The sequence below is a fragment of the Pecten maximus genome, chromosome 13 (assembly GCF_902652985.1).
Source record: "Pecten maximus chromosome 13, xPecMax1.1, whole genome shotgun sequence".
Lineage (NCBI taxonomy): Eukaryota > Metazoa > Mollusca > Bivalvia > Pectinida > Pectinidae > Pecten > Pecten maximus.
Genome location: NC_047027.1, coordinates 10,793,608 through 10,811,908, shown reverse-complemented (window position 1 = coordinate 10,811,908; position 18,301 = coordinate 10,793,608). Strand labels below are relative to the sequence as shown.

At 33.9% G+C, this 18,301-nt stretch overlaps 2 protein-coding genes across 2 annotated transcripts; both read left to right on the top strand.

The window, feature by feature from the left end:
• Positions 1 to 278: 278 nt before the first annotated feature.
• Positions 279 to 6,058, top strand: LOC117340885. Its single transcript, XM_033902667.1, has 9 exons — positions 279 to 367; positions 1,042 to 1,063; positions 1,613 to 1,680; positions 2,132 to 2,159; positions 2,646 to 2,713; positions 3,310 to 3,337; positions 3,635 to 3,702; positions 3,992 to 4,022; positions 4,963 to 6,058. The coding sequence occupies exons 3-9, from the start codon at positions 1,632 to 1,634 to the stop codon at positions 4,994 to 4,996; spliced, it is 306 nt and encodes a 101-aa protein (XP_033758558.1). The 5' UTR covers positions 279 to 367; positions 1,042 to 1,063; positions 1,613 to 1,631; the 3' UTR covers positions 4,997 to 6,058.
• A 706-nt stretch (positions 6,059 to 6,764) lies between these two features.
• Positions 6,765 to 13,820, top strand: LOC117340421. The gene is made up of 5 exons (XM_033902182.1): positions 6,765 to 6,843; positions 9,774 to 10,136; positions 11,354 to 11,423; positions 13,387 to 13,454; positions 13,765 to 13,820. Exons 1-5 carry the CDS (start codon positions 6,807 to 6,809, stop codon positions 13,818 to 13,820), a joined length of 594 nt encoding a protein of 197 aa, XP_033758073.1. The 5' UTR covers positions 6,765 to 6,806.
• Positions 13,821 to 18,301: the final 4,481 nt, after the last annotated feature.

The following is an 18,301-nucleotide window of genomic DNA, read 5'->3' as shown; positions in this document are numbered from 1 at the left end:
TGAAACCATCCCCAAGTACATAATAAAACATATGTTATGTTCCCTTTAGTTGATATGACGGATCTTTGATACTTCTTGTTTGATTTCCATTATAAATTATGTAGCGGAACTGGACCGGGTCGATCCTCGGCGACCAGGTAGCTATTGTTCGGAGGTTCCGGGTTCGAACCCCGGTCTGGCCGTGTCACTCCTCTTACAATTATACTCTTTATATTGATATGTATATTTACCACCATATAGGTACCGACACTGTGAGCCCTACTACTCAGGGAAACCGCTTCATCTACTTCCATTGTTCTGACTGTGGTGGGAGTTGTCCTCATTGTAGTAGCACTCATTGGTTTTGGAGTTTCTGTAGTTGTTTACCGTAAGCATAAATTCTTTATATGAACCACGTTACCAAATGATTTCCCATAGACAATAACGTTAACTTTTACCACTGTCCCGCTTAAGCGATGTTTCCAAAACTAGTCAACCGGCCCTAATTTTAATGAATGTCATCTTGCAAAAAAAATCTACCATTTTAAACTTTTTTTATATATGGGGCAATCATGTTGTATTGAATTCAGCACCAACAATTCACCTAAATTTACAACAAATTACACATTTAATTAACTCTCCCTCACAAAAAAGGCTAAATAATCTACTTCTTTTCTATATATTTTACATCTACATGTATTACCCAGCCCACACATACAACTTTGGAAACTTCTCTCACCTAAATATCCAATCAATAGGACCCGATGCATTCACCTTCCTATTAAATCTTCTGCCCAAACGGGGAAAACCCACAAAACCCAGAACTATTTTTGATTTGGTTCTATTGTCCCTATACATTAGTGATATATTTATCTTTCAAAATGTGAAACATGGAAAAACTGCCTGATTAAGCATATTTCTTAGCTAGAAGATCATATTTAACGTAAAGCTTAGTTGATGATTCAGAGACGTATTGTCTCCCTTAATATATAAAGATATAACAAAACCATAAGACGAACACGTTGTCGAGTAATTTTTTACATAAATTGTTTTCTTTTCCAGGGAAGGGACGTTTACTCTGCAGGTAATGTCTTGTCTGGAATAAATCTTTATTGTTAAAATTGCCGCATGAAGAAATTATTTGTTCTGAATTTTTTTGTGTTATTGGGTTAGACAAATGAATTATATCGTATATTCAATGGTTCTCAGATAATTAATTCCTAATGCATCATGTACAAAATGTAGTTCTCTGTTTTAAATTACCGTTGTAGATCACTCTCTTGTTGCTCTTTTAATCGACTTTATAAGAACGACGGAGAACACGAATCAGTATATATGTTTATACTTGCGGGGTAAAATAATTGTGACAAATGTCATTTATTTATTCATTAACACATGTTCAAAGAACGTTAAATAGCCGCGTGATAGATTTGTTGCTATTCAATTTCCAGTTATACAATTATTTTATGATAATGTTGTTGTTTTTTAACTGATTTAGTTCAAAACTTTTGCTATGAAATATCGATTTCGTAGAATGATGTTTCTATTAATATCTGGCAATGCCCCATAATGCGATGATTTGTTTGAATTGCAATTTCCTATCAGTCCTACTCATAAATTGATTTTTATTCAGATCTGCACGTCAGCAGGAAATGATACAACAGCAGGTTGAATTCAGTAACGTTCTTCATGTACAAGACGGTTAGTACTTTAGTGACAATATAACATCAAGCAAACCATTCGCCCTACATCGAAAATACTAAGCAGGAACAGAAACTTTATTAAGTCTGGTATATGACAGCTAGGGCAAAGGACTAAAAACCTTCACCAGAAGAGCAAACACTTAAATAAATGCAAAAACCTGGTTCTCCGTTGTCAGTATCCTGTGACCGGGTGGGGTGTCCTGCTGGAACTTTTCGCCACTATGCTTCAGTAAGGTAGCACTAGCAAGTCGCTATCAGTTTTTTCACTATTCAAAGGAACACAAATAAATCTGGGGGAGGGGGCAGGCTTAAAAGACAATAGCTGTTGATAAAAAATACAAAATCAAGCCAAATTGTCAAATACGACAGATTAAAAAATTAAACCAAATAATTATAATATTATTTTTTGATAACAAGCATTTCTTCAGAACATGCTTATATACTTTCAGATACAACCGCAGGTCGGACAGGAGACAGGTACATTTCTCTATGTTGATGCGTATAATTAAGAGGCAGCATCTTGTAATTGGTGCATTACTTCATTCATTTAATATTTTTTTAACAAATATTATAAAAGTGCACATTTCTATGAATTTCCGGTATTCTCGTGTAAACGTTCAGCAGGTACAATACTTTCTTACTTTTTGTATCATAAAAAATGTCAAAATTGGTCCTTAAATTTGATTTACTATACACAATCCATGTAAAAATCCTCTTTTATTGACGTTATGAGCTGATACTTATGAAAATGCTTGTGAGAAATATGTGCAAATTATAGCACGTTACGGAAGCCATACAATTGACTTTTCATGAGGAAACTTAATAAATTTAAAAAAAAAGATATTTTCAATTGTATTCAATGTTTACTTTCCAATTCATTATTAAGGCGATATGACAATAAATGCGTAACATATGATTTGGTGATTCTTTAATAATTTGGTCGCGTTTTACTTCTGAATTCAGACCGCATTACCAGGACCTTGACCTAAAAGACATTGGGAAGCCATCGTATTATGACAGCACAACCGGATGTAAGGAGTTGTTATGTAAAGGTTAGATGATATAACCAGGATGTCAATTTGTATGTTTCTTTTGCGTTTCAAGAATAAGAGATGATTGATTTAAACGGAATTTATTTTATTGATAATGTGTCTCTCCCGCGTATTTACAGTTCTTAAGTTGTAGCTTCTATTAAGTAACATTGGTTTTGTTTGGTTTATTTTGTTTAATGTCCTATTAAGTAACATATAATTAAAATCATTCCAGTTTGAACATATTAATTAATTATGGACGTTATGCACAAATGACCGCTAAACATATTACCAGGTGTTATAGTGAGACTATAGTTACAGGGGCCGCGGTGGCCGAGTAGTTAAGGTGTCCCGACACTTTATCACTAGCCCTCCACCTCTGGGTTGCGAGTTCGAAACCTACGTGGGGCAGTTGCCAGGTACTAGCCGTAGGCCGGTGGTTTTTCTCCAGGTACACCGGCTTTCCTCCACCTCCAAACCTTGTACGTCCTTAAATGACACTGACTGTTAATAGGACGTTAAGCGAAAACAAACCAAACTATAGTTACAATTTTTTTTCTGGAAATTAAGAGGCTTTTAATTTTTATCTTTCACAGTTGATACTGGCAAGAACAACGCTGAAAGGTAAAACTTGAACATGCATTAATGCATATTTGTATATTCTTTATTTGAAACGTTTTAATTTGGTATCGCATTTTAAAACTTATAATCCAGCAAGACTCGCTTCAATAGCTTTCCGTCTGAAGAAGGTAGGGACCCCTAACACAGCAAGTCTCATTAATTTGTTGAATTAATTTTTATATTTCTATTGCAAGAGAGTTCCATATAATTCTGTTTTAACGTTTCGTATCCAATCATGCATGCGTTTATCAAGGACACAATAAAACAAGACATAAATAACTTTTTCTTTGTTTGAATCAGAGGTTACTATCAAGAAGTCGACGTAAGTTACACTGAGACGCCATCAACCTATGAGAACACTGTTGGAGGTTTGTAAATATTCATTTTTTCAAATCATTATTTTTATGTTCTTAGGACCTATCGCTATCAACCTTTGAGATGTTAACCTTATAAAATATTTACATTTTCTCCTCAATCGAGAATAAATGAATAATTTATGCTTTAAAATAATTTGCATTTTTAATCAGGGTACCGTGATGTGAATCATAATGACCAAAACATTTTTTTTATATCAGCTTCAGCTTCAATGTACTGTAATTTATGTCAAAAACTCATTTTTATCCGGAAGTTGATTACTTACATCATGTATCATTTCAGTTGACACTGGAGTCGGCCATGATGGTTCAAGGTGAGCTGCATTCCTGTTATTATTGACTAAAATTCGTTCATATCTGATAATGAGAATACATTTTTTGTGTACATAAAAGCCATGTGTATTAGTATGGTTTATCACCTATCTAACGTTTGCCCTTTCTTAGTACTATCTAAGCCTAAACGATATAATAAATGACACAAATTTGACTTAATTAAAGTGTTGTATTGCTTGATTAATATCAGGCAGTTGGGATCATTTAGTGCAAAACATACTAGGAAAATATATAAATGTCAGACTGTAAGGGTAAAATGTGAAACTCTTAAAATCAAACATTCAATCATAGAAAACGAACTGGTTGAAAAACCGCCGGAGACTTGGTTCCTACACTTCAACCTACTATCAAATACCGATAACCTCCATGAAAAAGGCCAGCTGAAGACTCGAGTGCGATGTTGATACGGAAAAAAAGATATGTGCGACATGGCTATTTTGTGACAGGGACATTCACTTAATCGCAGTAAATAATATATTCATCATTGTACATATATTTCAAATCATATTATTCAATTAAAACACGTCACATTGGTACAGAGAATTAAAAGATAAATAGTTAGAACATTAGATGCTTCTATAGAACCATTACAATAAAGTTTCACTGGTGACTACTGTAGCGCGTTGAAACTGGTATTACTTTCATGTTTAACGGCAAACGGGGAATAAAAATTGAGGTATAATGCAAGGCTGTATAAGGAAGAAAAACATTCGGTATCAGAAAAGAGGCAAAATAGTAACACTAGATCTAGCCAGCAAGCACATGTAAGCCCTAAAAAAATCATCAGAAATAATTCAATCACCTCGTCTACTAACTGATAAATGTATGGAATCTCACCTTGATAACGCGGTAGTTTTTTTCAAACTGGATATAACTATAATCAATCACATTTCTAATTTTATATACCATTTTTAATTTCAGAAGGAAATCTACAGCACTTTATTCAAACACGTGATAGAATAAAATGCGTATGATTGAGGATGAAGAATAGCCTCGGGACTGTACGAAGCAGTGAGATATATTGTGACAATTACGAAATAGCCTGAATCTTTACATACAATCTTAGACGACGAATGGTATTGTTGATCAATGAACGTGTGCTCACAGTTAATGTTCTGGTGTATATTGTCATATTGCCATACTTTAAATATAAAGGATTTGGCCATACTGTCCGATAACATATTTGATCATCCGTATAACAATATTATAGGCCTCTATATCAGAGCGATAATTACACCGAACACATCTAGAGCAGTTCTGTACAGGGAATGAAAAACAACTGCTCACATTGGAGACATTAAAACATGGAAACAGACCCTAGATATAGCTTCGTTATCCATGGGGTTTTGATAGACACCCGGAAATGCTGCAAGAAACATCTACACAGAGGAAACGTACAATACCGAATATAGAAATACAATGTATGTAGGTTAATGAAGGGATAGAAAGATTCATGAACGAAATCATGATCCCGTTGTAAAAGAAATATCTAGTGTGCTAGATAGACATCTATAATCTTCAATACTGCCATATTTTGAAATTTGTCATAATTTCATAACATATTTTCTTTACTGTATCGTACATGCTAGGCTGAATGTTTATTGTTCCTATATATGCAGTCCATCTTGTTATATTCCAGTATTTACTAGAATTATGTACAGTAGTGACATTCATATTGTTATACCGCAAACAGTAAACACTAAACAGTTTAACTAACCGCTGTCCAAGTGTGTGTTTGCTCTATAATAATGTATTTCTTCTGTATTGAAAATATCATACAATTGTTAGAAACCAGGAAGGTATGGTTTTGTAGCTTACAAATTTATAAAAGGAACCCCTGAGACCCCTTCAATCTGCGGTGTGGTCTCTGGTTTGTAACATATCAATTTCTTGTGATAGGCTAATACATGGAGGTATGCAAAGCTTTACACCGGCACTCAGAGATTTCACTCAATGATATTTTCTATTGTATGTCATAAGAAGAAAAAAGTAAATAAAGACTTTCGTTTTGAATGGTTTTGAGTGTTTCACTCTGTGTACTATCGTATATCAATCACGATCAGAATTTTGATTATTAACTCCCTGACAGTTCTCGACCACAACAAGATTTCTCAACATCAGATGTAACAGCACAGGTGATTGGTGATGAGCTTTATATCATATACGTTGATAAACCTGCTGCTGCTCCTGATACCACCACTACAACGACATCAAACGATTATCAGTCTGAAGTGGGATCTCTATAATCTGTACATGTCTTTTTCCTGAAATAAGCTAATACACGAGGATGTACACATACAGTTTATTACACCTATGTTCCTAAATTTCACCGAATTATATATTTTGTCATTGTGTATCATTAGATAAAAGGGTAAACATGAAGACTGTTAGGCTGGGTGGTTTAGTTTGTAAGATTGTATAAGATTGCTTTTCACAACACAATACACAAAAACAACAAAAAACAAACGAAGGAAAAAACCGGTAATTTTCGGAAGTTGTCAGTAACTGATAGGGTATCTGATAAACCATTACATAGTTCAATAGTCAAGACATGAAAATATATCAATAATGAAGGTGTCCATTGTATCACTTAAACATATAAGGGTTGTTTGGTGTACACAGCTTACAATTACATGTATGTATGTGTCACAGTTAGCACATACCGGGGTTACACCGACCAGGAAGTTTTAACATAATATAGACATTGAATAAAACACACGAACGGAAAGTTCGTTAGGAGAGGTAATACATGGATATCTATCAATATGTTTGTATTACTGTTCACGGTGATTTCCTTAGCAGGTATGTATACAACTGATGTACGTATGTTTACATTGGTTTTAATGTAAAATTGTTATTGATCTTGCAACTATTGCGATACAAGTTATATCACCTTATATTAGTTACGTTTGTTGGAAGCACACGAGGGGTCTAAGTTTTTGAGGAAACCATAGAATCAGGTGAAAACCTACGTTATCGGGAAGGTGACCCACCTTTTTACGTCCGATCAGGGAATCGAACCACGGCCGTCTAGGTAAATGTCAGTGGTCCCGAATGCACCACCCGAACAATATTGAAATATTATTCATGCATATAAAAGTTATAAATGGACACGGGTATAGAACGGTCTTTACATGTCCCGGAGCCTTGCTTGACACATATTTACTTCTATTCTCAATATGATACATCTGATAAAGATAATGTACAAACGCGTCGTAGGACATGGAGACGACCGCTGTATCTATAAATAAGTGTCGAGGAACTTTGTTTTCTAGATATTCTCGTGGTGCTAGTATTACGTAAATACAATTCTCAACAATCTCGAAACACAAAGCGCGGAAGAAAGTGATGTTGCTTGATCATAATAATGGTTGTGAGTACGTCTAATGACCTTCTTATGTCATATCTGGACAATAATGTAGAAATAAACACCATGCTACGTACCACTCTAAGATAATGTAGTGAAATTGTGTGATGCTTCGAACTGAAGCCGGGAGTTTGTTTCTGTTCCCAAAACAGGGATTTATTGCATTATTGCCAGCTAATAAAACTTATAATTTTACTGCAGCGATGAGCAGCGAAAATATAAGTTTGCAGTGGAAATATAAGTTTTCCGTTTATGACTAATCAGAGCGGACCTTTGTATTCACCTCTTTTAAACTTGCTGTTTTTTTCTAATCGAAGCGGGGATAGATAAATAGGTTATTTTGCTGTATTTCTGAAATTTTCAGACTAGTTTTTCACAAAATACTCACTTGACGTAAGCTGTTCATGCAGATTCTCCCATAACAGCAGTAAATGCTTAAATTGTGTTGATCAGTACTTTCTAAATGGCGCTGTCAAATTGACGTGGAGTAACGTCACAAAGAGATGACGTCATTACTGATTCCCGCACTTTTTGACGCTATTAATTTTTCAATGTTATTGATTTTGTTTTAAACTTTATGAAATGCAATAAAGAGAAAATTGAATGGTTTCCCGTTAAATATAACATAATTCACTCGCTGACAGAATATTTCGTTATTTTTACTCGTACTTCGCACTCGTGAACATATCTATATTCTGTTATACTCGTGAAGCGTTATTTAAACGGTAAACCATTAAATATCCTCTTTGTACTCAGGAGATATGTGGTATTAGAAACCTTTACTTTTCATTCTTTCTAAATCTTGTCAACCTAGTATCACTCAAAAAAGGGGATTGAATAACTGGAACGTGATCAGGTATGGTCATAACGGATAAAATTCTTCTATTCCTCACACAAAAACAATTACCAAGCTATTTCATTAACCAGATATAGCTGTTTGGTCTGTTGTATGATACATATTTGTTTGTCTGTTGGGTGATATTTGGATGTACCAATACAGACATTACTGGAAATGGGGATAATGTGTATTTACCATGAAAAAAATGAATATTTCCTAGAAGATTGTACGTAAAACACAAAAATTAAAATTAATACACATTTAAATATCAATTAAAGCAAATATTAAAAGAAATGGATTCAAGAAACGATAAAAAATAAAAGACATAAAAGAAAAAATAAGAGTGGTTTAAGGGTCATCTATATAGCAGAATATTGTTGAATTTCAAACACGAATAAATATCTTAAGATTTGCACAAAAAATGTCATGTAATATACCAAAATGTTTGTTTGGACATGTAGCTTCTTACAATCACCAATAATATGCTATAGATGCTACCAGTTTCTTCTGTAGAGTAACTTTGTGGTAAGATTTGGCATGGAATAATTCTAAGTCACGCAAATGATCAAACCTGAAAAATAGCCATGCTGTTATGTTCACAAGTATCTATAGCACAGGGTAGGAGCATTTGTTTGACCGGATTTTACTGTATGTACGTATAAACACTTATTTTGTTTTGACCTTGAAATGCAAATGGCAGCTGCGAATAATATTACACAAATATGGCTTAAAGGAGGCATTTCAGTTAATAACAAAACTCCTATATCGTACTTTTAAGACATCTCATCATAGTAACATGAACATTTGAATGTCAATTTGTTAAAATGGTGAGTTTACAGCCTTTTTCAGAAATAGGCATATTTTACCCCAAACTCAACGGTTGAACATTTTTTCATAAAAGCAGTCTTCTTGCCACTTCAAGAATACTTTATATTGTCTAATAAGAGCATTTTTGATGTTTTAAATACCTCCTTATATGCCATATTTGTATGATATCATTCACGACCGCCATTTGCAATTCAAGGTCAAAATAAAAACAGCGTTTTTACATACAATAACGTCAAAGCTGGTAAAACCAATGCTCCTATTTTGTGCTTTAGACACTTGTGAGCAAAACGACATGGCAAGTTTGTGTAATATATGGGATACAAATGAGTTAATTATGTCCCCCTGAAACATGCATTTTTCTTAAGTTTTGTTGAAATTTACAAACAGCTTAACAAATTACATGTCAACAGCAAGACCCAGGGTTTGCCATGATACATACTAAAAGTCCATCATGTTACTTCTGTGACATTGCACCATAATAGGGATCTATAGGCCTGTAAAATATCAATGTTTTGACTGGATTTGCTGTTTAGATGCCCCTTAAGGGGTAATGCCAATGAATATTGGAAACTACGTATCATACGCATGTTTATTGTATGTTTAGTATTCAGTGATAGTCTGTAATGTGTATAAATACCCTTCAATATCACTGTTGATCGGTTGAGCTGTGTTACCCATACATTGCTATATTAATTATAGATGCTGTTACATTGAACGGATCGTCTGAGTACACTGTTCCTGGAACTGACTTTACATTGATGTGTGATGCACCAGAGGTGGCCATGTTTGTCCAGTTTTACCGCCGCCCTAACGTCACTTCTCCAGTAGGTGGTGTACAGGTAGGTAATGACCAATGTTACAATGTTTGGGTCAGCCCAGCCTCCCCCTGTACTCCGGATGTCTGTTCCTGTGTCACGTCTGGAGTAAACCTTGGTACAGTGTTCCGGTGGATCATACAGCCACAGACGGGAGACCATGAATCTGTGTGGTACTGTAGACGTACCAACTATAAACTACTTAACCCAACACTGGACAGTCAGGACTATACGCTCAAAATAGCAGGTATTATCCGCGATGTTCCTAAACGTAGCGATTTAAGATATGAATGCTTTTTATTAACATAAATTTAGTTGCAGCAAGTAGAACTCTCCTCATATTTAACAGCGAATGCGTAGTTTATTTTGTAAAATGTAGATAGAAAGACAAAGAATTATGACATAAAGAATTATATGCATAAAACATTATTATGAGCTCTATTTGCACACACATTCATAAACAGCTGGTCCAGGAAACTCAATGTCCTTGTCTCCGCCCAACACTGCCTACACTAGGACAGAGGGGGACACGTTACCGGACATCACCTGTACAGCGGACTGTAGACCTGGCTGTACCTTTTTCTGGACACGACCAAACAACACCAACATTATTGCCTCACCGGTGTTGTCATTGGGACAACTGGACAGATCAGAACACGGGACGTACATATGTACTGCTAAGAACAATGTCGGAGAGTCGTCGATATCCGTAAATGTTACCATACTCCGTAAGTTACTGATGTGTAAATAGTTATCAAATTCATGAAGTGTTATGAACAAAATTGATTATACAAGTATCTGTTATATTATCCAATACAAATTCGAATGCACACATATTTACTAAAAAAAATGCGACCATTACACATTAACTAATCTAAAGAAGATGAAAATAGATGACATCATTTCAACTACCTTGGTAGAATGACCAGTGGCTTCACATGTAACCCTTTATGCAACAGTAATCTGAAATGCTATATGAACCATCTTCATTGATTATCAAAGATGTTTGAATAATGATAAAATCTAGATTACCAATGCTTGAATCAACGCTTTATGTTATAACGATATACCCTCTTCTAATTATCCTTTGACATGTAAATAAGTTCCGTTTGCCCTGCTTTCTCGTTACAAAGATGCGACCATAAAGTATATGAACCTACTCCTGACAAATGAATGATAGATTACCTTATTTACCTGTATCTTTTTTATTTCATCTTTTAGAACAACTTTGTATTGATCACACATACTCATCCCCCATCTACCAATCCGTTCATAATTAGTTTTGACTAGATATTACTTTGAAATTAATTTTATACTCCATTGTTATTATTACATTGCAGTTATATTGCATGCTTACTAACAATATTTTTCCCCTTCAATTTATCAGATCGGCCATACATAGTCATCAACCCATCTACAAACCCATTCATAGTTGCTGAAGGCCAGATTGGTTTAACCTTACAGTGCGCAGCAACTCTAACAAATCCACCTGTGACGTCTATATCCTGGACCAAGGGGTCAACCGAGGTATCGAGTACTGGTATATACAATCTACCTACTATAACACCGGGACACGCTAGAGTGTACAAATGTTCCGCCAGTAACAGTATTGGTACCACGACAGCCAATATCACAGTCAAAGTTATCTGTGAGTAATTAAGATAGTTAGTCCACGTTAAATATCATATCGGGAGGCATTGTTGTAACATACCAGCCCTTTACGTAGATAGCTGGGTTCGATTCCCTGTGGACGTGAAATGTTGACATGTTTATTACCCGACCACGTGGGTTTTCTCTGCCATCGTGTGCTACTACACGATCAACAAGAGTGATTTATATAGATAGACATTTCTTCTTTCCCAATGGTTATAAAACAAAGTTTCCCTTTACCCGAAATGTTTCATGCTTTAAATGGTCCGTAACTTGTCGTTACAGTAATTCCAAAGGCACCAAAGATACTCGGCATCACGAATGTGTCGTCATCGTCACTGACATTGAAATGGGCCCCCAGTGAACATGTTACCTCCGATAACACCTACAGTATCACGTATTCGTGTGGAGAATGTGACGTAATAGGGAGGATGCCAGTTGATATAGAAAACAATGGAGATTTCAAACTTACGACACTTACTGGTCTACTTATAAACACCCAATACTACGTAAACATCACATCGACTAATACGATTGGCAAAAGCATCTCATCGAGATTGATTGCAGCAACTGCACCTGGTATGATTCCAATGAACCTACTTTGCGGAATGTTTTCATTGATATTCTTAATAAATGTGAGCATCATAAAACACGATGATAATTAAAATCAGAGTTGAAATACAAATATATACATCCGTAAATAATGTCAATTATTTTGCAATATGAATATAAAAGTTTCCTTTTTTTCTGCAGGTGCTTAATTTGATCTTTGCTTTTATGTACTTGTTTGATTGTTATTCCTTATATTCTTGATTTTCTCTTATTCTTACATTCATACATTTACACGTCATACAGGTACCGTTACTACAAGCCGTGCTACTCAGGAAACTGATGATTCCACCTCAACTGTTGTGATTGTAGTGGGGGCTATTCTCATCGTGGCAGCAGTGATTTGTTTAGGAATCTCCGTAATTGTTTACCGTAAGAATACTTTCTTTAAAAATAAGCATTTTTTGTAATATATGTATGACTATATCAAGGTGAAATATGGAAATACTGCCTGATTGAGCAAGCGGTTTCGAAAGACTTTTGAAGACATTGATAACTAACACGTAAATATCAACAATGTTGTTTAGAGTACATGTATTGATTGCCCTGCAAGTACATCCTGCTTATGTACACATATATGTCCACTACTCAACAAAAAGTAAAACATTTTTTTCTATAAAGATCACATATCCCGCTATGCTTAACTAAGAATTCAGAGCATGTCAATCTCCTTTTGTTCTTCTATTATATACAACACCACCGAACAAATATAGAGTATACGATAATAATATAATTCACCGAAGTTGTATTCTTTTCCAGGGAAGGGACGTTTACTCTGCAGGTAATGTATTGTCTGAAATAAATATTTGATTGCTTACATTCCAACACAAATGTGTATTATGAAGTTCTGTATGTTATTAGATTAGGCACCGTATTCACACGTTCATTCTAACTAATTAAACTAATTCTTGATAAAACATAAACAATGTATTTCACTCTTTCATTTGTATGGATTAAGGTTGCTGTCTACATGTTAGTCCTTTAATCTACAATGTATTGATAAGATCGCCGGACAGCACGTCATCAGCCGTATATACGTATGGCATGATCCTTACGTGTATTGTTAATGCATTTAAATAAGTTGTACTCATTCAGCTCCACAATTCTGCTATGAAATATTGATTGCATAACTTAACGATACTGCAAATAAATGACAATCCTTCGACATGTCTATTCCTTAACTGAAACACGGGTCAAACTTCCAAAACAGACCTACTTCAGACCTTTTTTTTTTTCAGATCTGCACGTCGGCAGGGGAAGATCGAACAGCCGATTAAATTCAGTAACGTACTTAAAGCTAAAGATGGTAAGTACTTTAGTTACTTCATATAACATCGGGCTAACCATTCGTCCTACATCTAAAATGCTAAGCGTTAAGCAGAAACAGAAACTGTCATTTGACTCGGGTATATTATTAGGTATCAAAAACTTAAGCCTTTCTCACAGGGTAGCAAATTTGAATAACCATCGTTGATGTTAGGACTTTAAACAATACCATACCAAATCAATTAACACCGTATTATATAAACGATTACATGTAATTTGTTTAATACTGTTTCTTTTTAACAAGCATTTCCTCTATTTGAGATTTTTTTTATATTTTTATTTAATTTCAGAAACAACACCAGATCGGACAGATGAAATGTATGCATCAATCACTATATTTAGATAAGTCTGTTACGTCATTCAATGAGAAAAAAAAATATTATAAACGTGAATGCTTGTTACGGAATTCACGTGAAAGTACTGTAAAGGAGGTAAACTGAGTTTACAATACGATTCGTTTTGGTAAAATATCCGTTCTCTTATTTACTTTAGTAAGTTCGTGTTAAATTGAAACTATCGGTAACCCCGTTAACTAATACTAATACTTATTGTTTATGCATCATTTTAAAAAGACTGAATTATCAGAAATAAAATAAATATTGAATCGTTTAAGCTACATGTTGTAGCTATTAAATATATTATAATATGTTATGGGAAACTATATAATTATTTTTTTCATTAAGAAAATTGATATGGTCTGCATGAACTATGGTTTGTTTTAATGTATACGAATAGTTTTTAATTCATTATCAAGTCATCAATGTTCATTCTTTCTCTGAACGTTTTTAGTATCGAATTGATAGCTTAATGATACATTATTATAACGATATGATAATAAACCAATGTGTTGCAAATGATTTGGTAACTTTTTAATTAATTTTACCGCGTTTCATTTTTGAAATCAGATATCATTACCAAGAACTCAACCCTAAAGATATAGGAATAACATCACATTATGACAGCACAGTCGGTAAGGAATCAAATCACTTTGATCCAATTTCCTTTTTGAACACATATTTATATGTCAATAATCTATGTGTCACTTCTTATATAAGGTTGCATCCATACGCTTTTCATTTTAAATATTGAATCCCGAAAAATTCAAGGTTATCAATTGGTAGATATTTCTTCCAATTGATTGAGATTCACAAAAGGCACACCAGATATGAACTTCTTTAGATATAAATCGAAAATTAGATAGCCGTATCGAATATAAGTACATTTTGTATATGTACGCTATTCATTTCACTCAGATTGTGTTTTTAGTAAACGGAAATTATTGAACCAGTAGAGTTTTTTAATATACTTTTAAAACACTTTTAAAACATGATTGCTTACCACTCAAGATATGCTCAAATTTACTGCTGGTGTTTGATACGACAGGAAGTGTATATAAGGTGTTAAAGAGGTAACAAGATGCGACGTTATTTAGCAGCCAAGAGTTCCAGCCTCGCAGATTAATAGTGTTTTCATCATTATAGTTGTATTAAACAAAACAAAAAAAAACCTTATAAAAGTCATTTGTTCACAGTTGATGCTGACAAGAATATTGAAAGGTAAGACGTAAATACGTATCGAGGATTTTGAAGTAAATGGTTCATGGTTGTACGTCAACAGCGCGATTAAAGCGAAATCTCCATTGAAATATAATAATTATCCTTCTGAGAAAGATAAATGCATACATAAAAAAAAGTTCAGCTAACAGTGCAACGAAAGAAAGTCCTGTGAATTCGGATTTTTTTTTTAATTTTCATATTTATTCGCAAACAAGTAATATGTATGCATCGGGTTTAAAAGTATCGCTTGTCTTTATTGATATATAATAAACAATGTGTAATTCATTTGTTTGAAGCAGAGGTCACTATCATGAACTTGATGTGAAGCCATCGCCGTATGAAAACACTGCTGGAGGTTTGTATATATTCATTTACCATACACGTAAAATGTAACTTTAGGTTAATACGACCCTATCTATATCTACCTGATTCACTTCTTGTCACAACAGTATATTTCAGAGGTTCACTGGTACTATAAACAGGCTGTTAATCAATAATAATATAACATATTCTTTTTTTTTTTAATTCAACGTCATTAAAGTAAGTTAAATATAATTAAAGACAATATTCAATATTTACATTTTGATTATATGAAGTAGTATATAAAGCTAATGGTATTTAACAAATAGTAGAATACTTTGACATCATAAATCAATGTTTTATATAAAAAAGAAGTATGTTTAAATTACTCATTTACAGTTGATAAAGGCGTCGGCCACCTTGATTCAGGGTGAGTTGTGTTCCTATTCTTTATTTGATATGAATGCGGATAACGAGAATAATGCATTTCGTACATACAATATTTTATTATACGTAATGTATCGCATGTATAAATATGTAATCAAAGAAGTTAATTATATCTTTCTTCGTGATTTTGCTATTTAGAGTCAGTGCCAAACAACATCAATAAAAAGACACATATTTTAATGTTTTATTGGTCAATAACAGGTATTGTTTGCATATTGCACCACGAGATTTCATGATATTCTAAGGCTAATTGGGTTATTGACTGACGCTTATATAAGGTCAATCACATTGAAATGTCACCCATGAACACTAATGCGACACCCACCATTACACAGACAACGGGCGAACCTGTGCTTACGACCAACTATCAAGCTAAACGTCAAGCAGGGAGTAAAACGTAACGCAAGGTAAAGCGGGACATTAGGAGGAAATTCAGAAGAATTAGAAAGGTATCCCCAAATGTAGTGTCTCCTAACGAGCAGTAAAATCATAAAAGTATAATTAGAAATTATCAAAATAAAACATCGATATAACCATCGTTATAATCAACACCTCACAATCGTAAATTAGTAGTTATATATATAAACAGACATTGGCAACCTTTCAGAAAAAATACCTTTGACATACACGATAAACGAATCCATCAAGTCATACAATACAATACATATATACAACATAACATCTAAAACACATCAGTACGTCTATCTGGATATCAATAAGTTGGAATCACTATGTTACCCGTATCTTATATCATATACCCGTTTTATTTTCAGAGTGAAATCTACAACACTGTATTCGAATACATGAAAAAGGGAATAACAACAATTGTGTGTTAGAGACATAACTGTAGCATAATTGTACAAATGAAACAGAGTGACTTACTGTCGATATCTGATATTTACTAATTACTTTGCCTTTTAACATTTCACATCTATACATGTCGCGATCGAATGTGTTTAGTTTAATTATATATCACAAGACAATAATTAAGGGGTGAAGGCGCTTTATGAATTTGGCTGATATCTTGTGATAATTTTGTGTTAGTCGGCAGTCTCGACAATACGGGTAAACAGCCTACAAATCCTCAGACATTGTTTGCTAAGCTATTTAAGCGGCTATGTAGTAGAGTTACGGCCCTTTATTTATTTGCCTGCCACCTGAGGTTGCTGTCGGCTCGTATCTAAAGACAGTCTGGAAGAGGAATGAAAACCTGCATTTGGAGTATTGTGCCTTGTCTACAATTGCCCATCATAATTTCATAACAAGTATTTTGTATATCAATGATGTAGCATTACTCTTGGCTTACACAGTTATCATGTAATGGTTCAAACTGTACCAGATCTTACCTACATATGTGTGTCTATAACAACCTACATGTTTTACGAGTATCATTCATGTGCATATGCTTACATTCTCCATAATTAAGCTGAAACCGGAAGTGTTTACATAACCAAAATCTTACTTTTAACTCTATATAATACTGTACGAGTCGGTATATACAGACATTATAAGAGAGCGACATGCGTCTCTGATTTCCGAGAGCTCGTTCTAATGTTTGCTTTATAAAAGATTGTCCTATTCTTACGTCGGGTATAGAGTAGTTCTGTGTTGTAATGATGATTTCCCAAAAGCAGAGAGACTAAATATGTCTATGAATGCACAAGTGTATCATACATTAGAATGTACTTGATTATGAAGTTTTTTGTTTTAAAGTAACCAGACACACATATACTTTTTTGAAAGGCATTCGCTGTTCGGGTGCATAATGTCATTGTTTGTAATTCGATTACTGTTTTTCATTTTATACTTTATTAAAATAATTTTATATGATAAATCTTTTAATGTCTTCATTTCGCACCCTTTAGCATTCAAAAACGTTATAAATCACCGCTGTAGGCGACGTTTGTAAGAACAGGTAGTTATGTTTAACGTTACTAATTAGTTAGAGAGAATTTCTTTATTATGGTCTTGGACTGCTGACACGAACCCAACATACCTAATCGACAAAAGACATAAAGGAAAAAACTGTCTTAATCTGATTATCAGCAATAATATTGATTTTCCGACACCACCACTCCAAATCTATGGAATAAACATAAAATTCCTTTTCGATTTTTTTCTTTTAATTTTAAAAATGATTTATCATCGTTAGGTGATGTTATCGTTTTGTACTGATACAGGTCCGTCTTATAATGTCAATTTAATTATTTCTAAGGGTAAAGTGTTTGCCGATAAAAGTATGTTACAGCTGGAATTGTGAAGAGAATATTAAATAATTAGGATACACTTTTATATATTTCTATGTTTCTGAGATGTAACGCAAAAACGATATCTACTATCATCATAAATCGCTGCCCGTTGGTTTATAGTATAATCCGTTTTCGTGTTTTATCTCCAAAACATTGAAATATATTCAGTATGTATAATAACAAAAAGCAAAATGTATCATGAACATTAATTATTGATGATGAAGAGGATAAAAATTGAATTTCCTGTCCTAATAGTACTGACCTCATGTATTGCT

Coding starts and splice junctions, on each gene's coding strand:
- LOC117340421 (XM_033902182.1), top strand. CDS start 6,807: ATGTTTGTATTACTGTTCACGGTGATTTCCTTAGCAG. Junction 6,844..9,773: donor CACGGTGATTTCCTTAGCAG/GTATGTATACAA, acceptor TATTAATTATAG/ATGCTGTTACATTGAACGGA. Junction 13,455..13,764: donor CGTACTTAAAGCTAAAGATG/GTAAGTACTTTA, acceptor ATTTAATTTCAG/AAACAACACCAGATCGGACA.
- LOC117340885 (XM_033902667.1), top strand. CDS start 1,632: ATGATACAACAGCAGGTTGAATTCAGTAACGTTCTTCATGTACAAGAC. Junction 1,681..2,131: donor CGTTCTTCATGTACAAGACG/GTTAGTACTTTA, acceptor ATATACTTTCAG/ATACAACCGCAGGTCGGACA. Junction 2,160..2,645: donor GCAGGTCGGACAGGAGACAG/GTACATTTCTCT, acceptor TTCTGAATTCAG/ACCGCATTACCAGGACCTTG.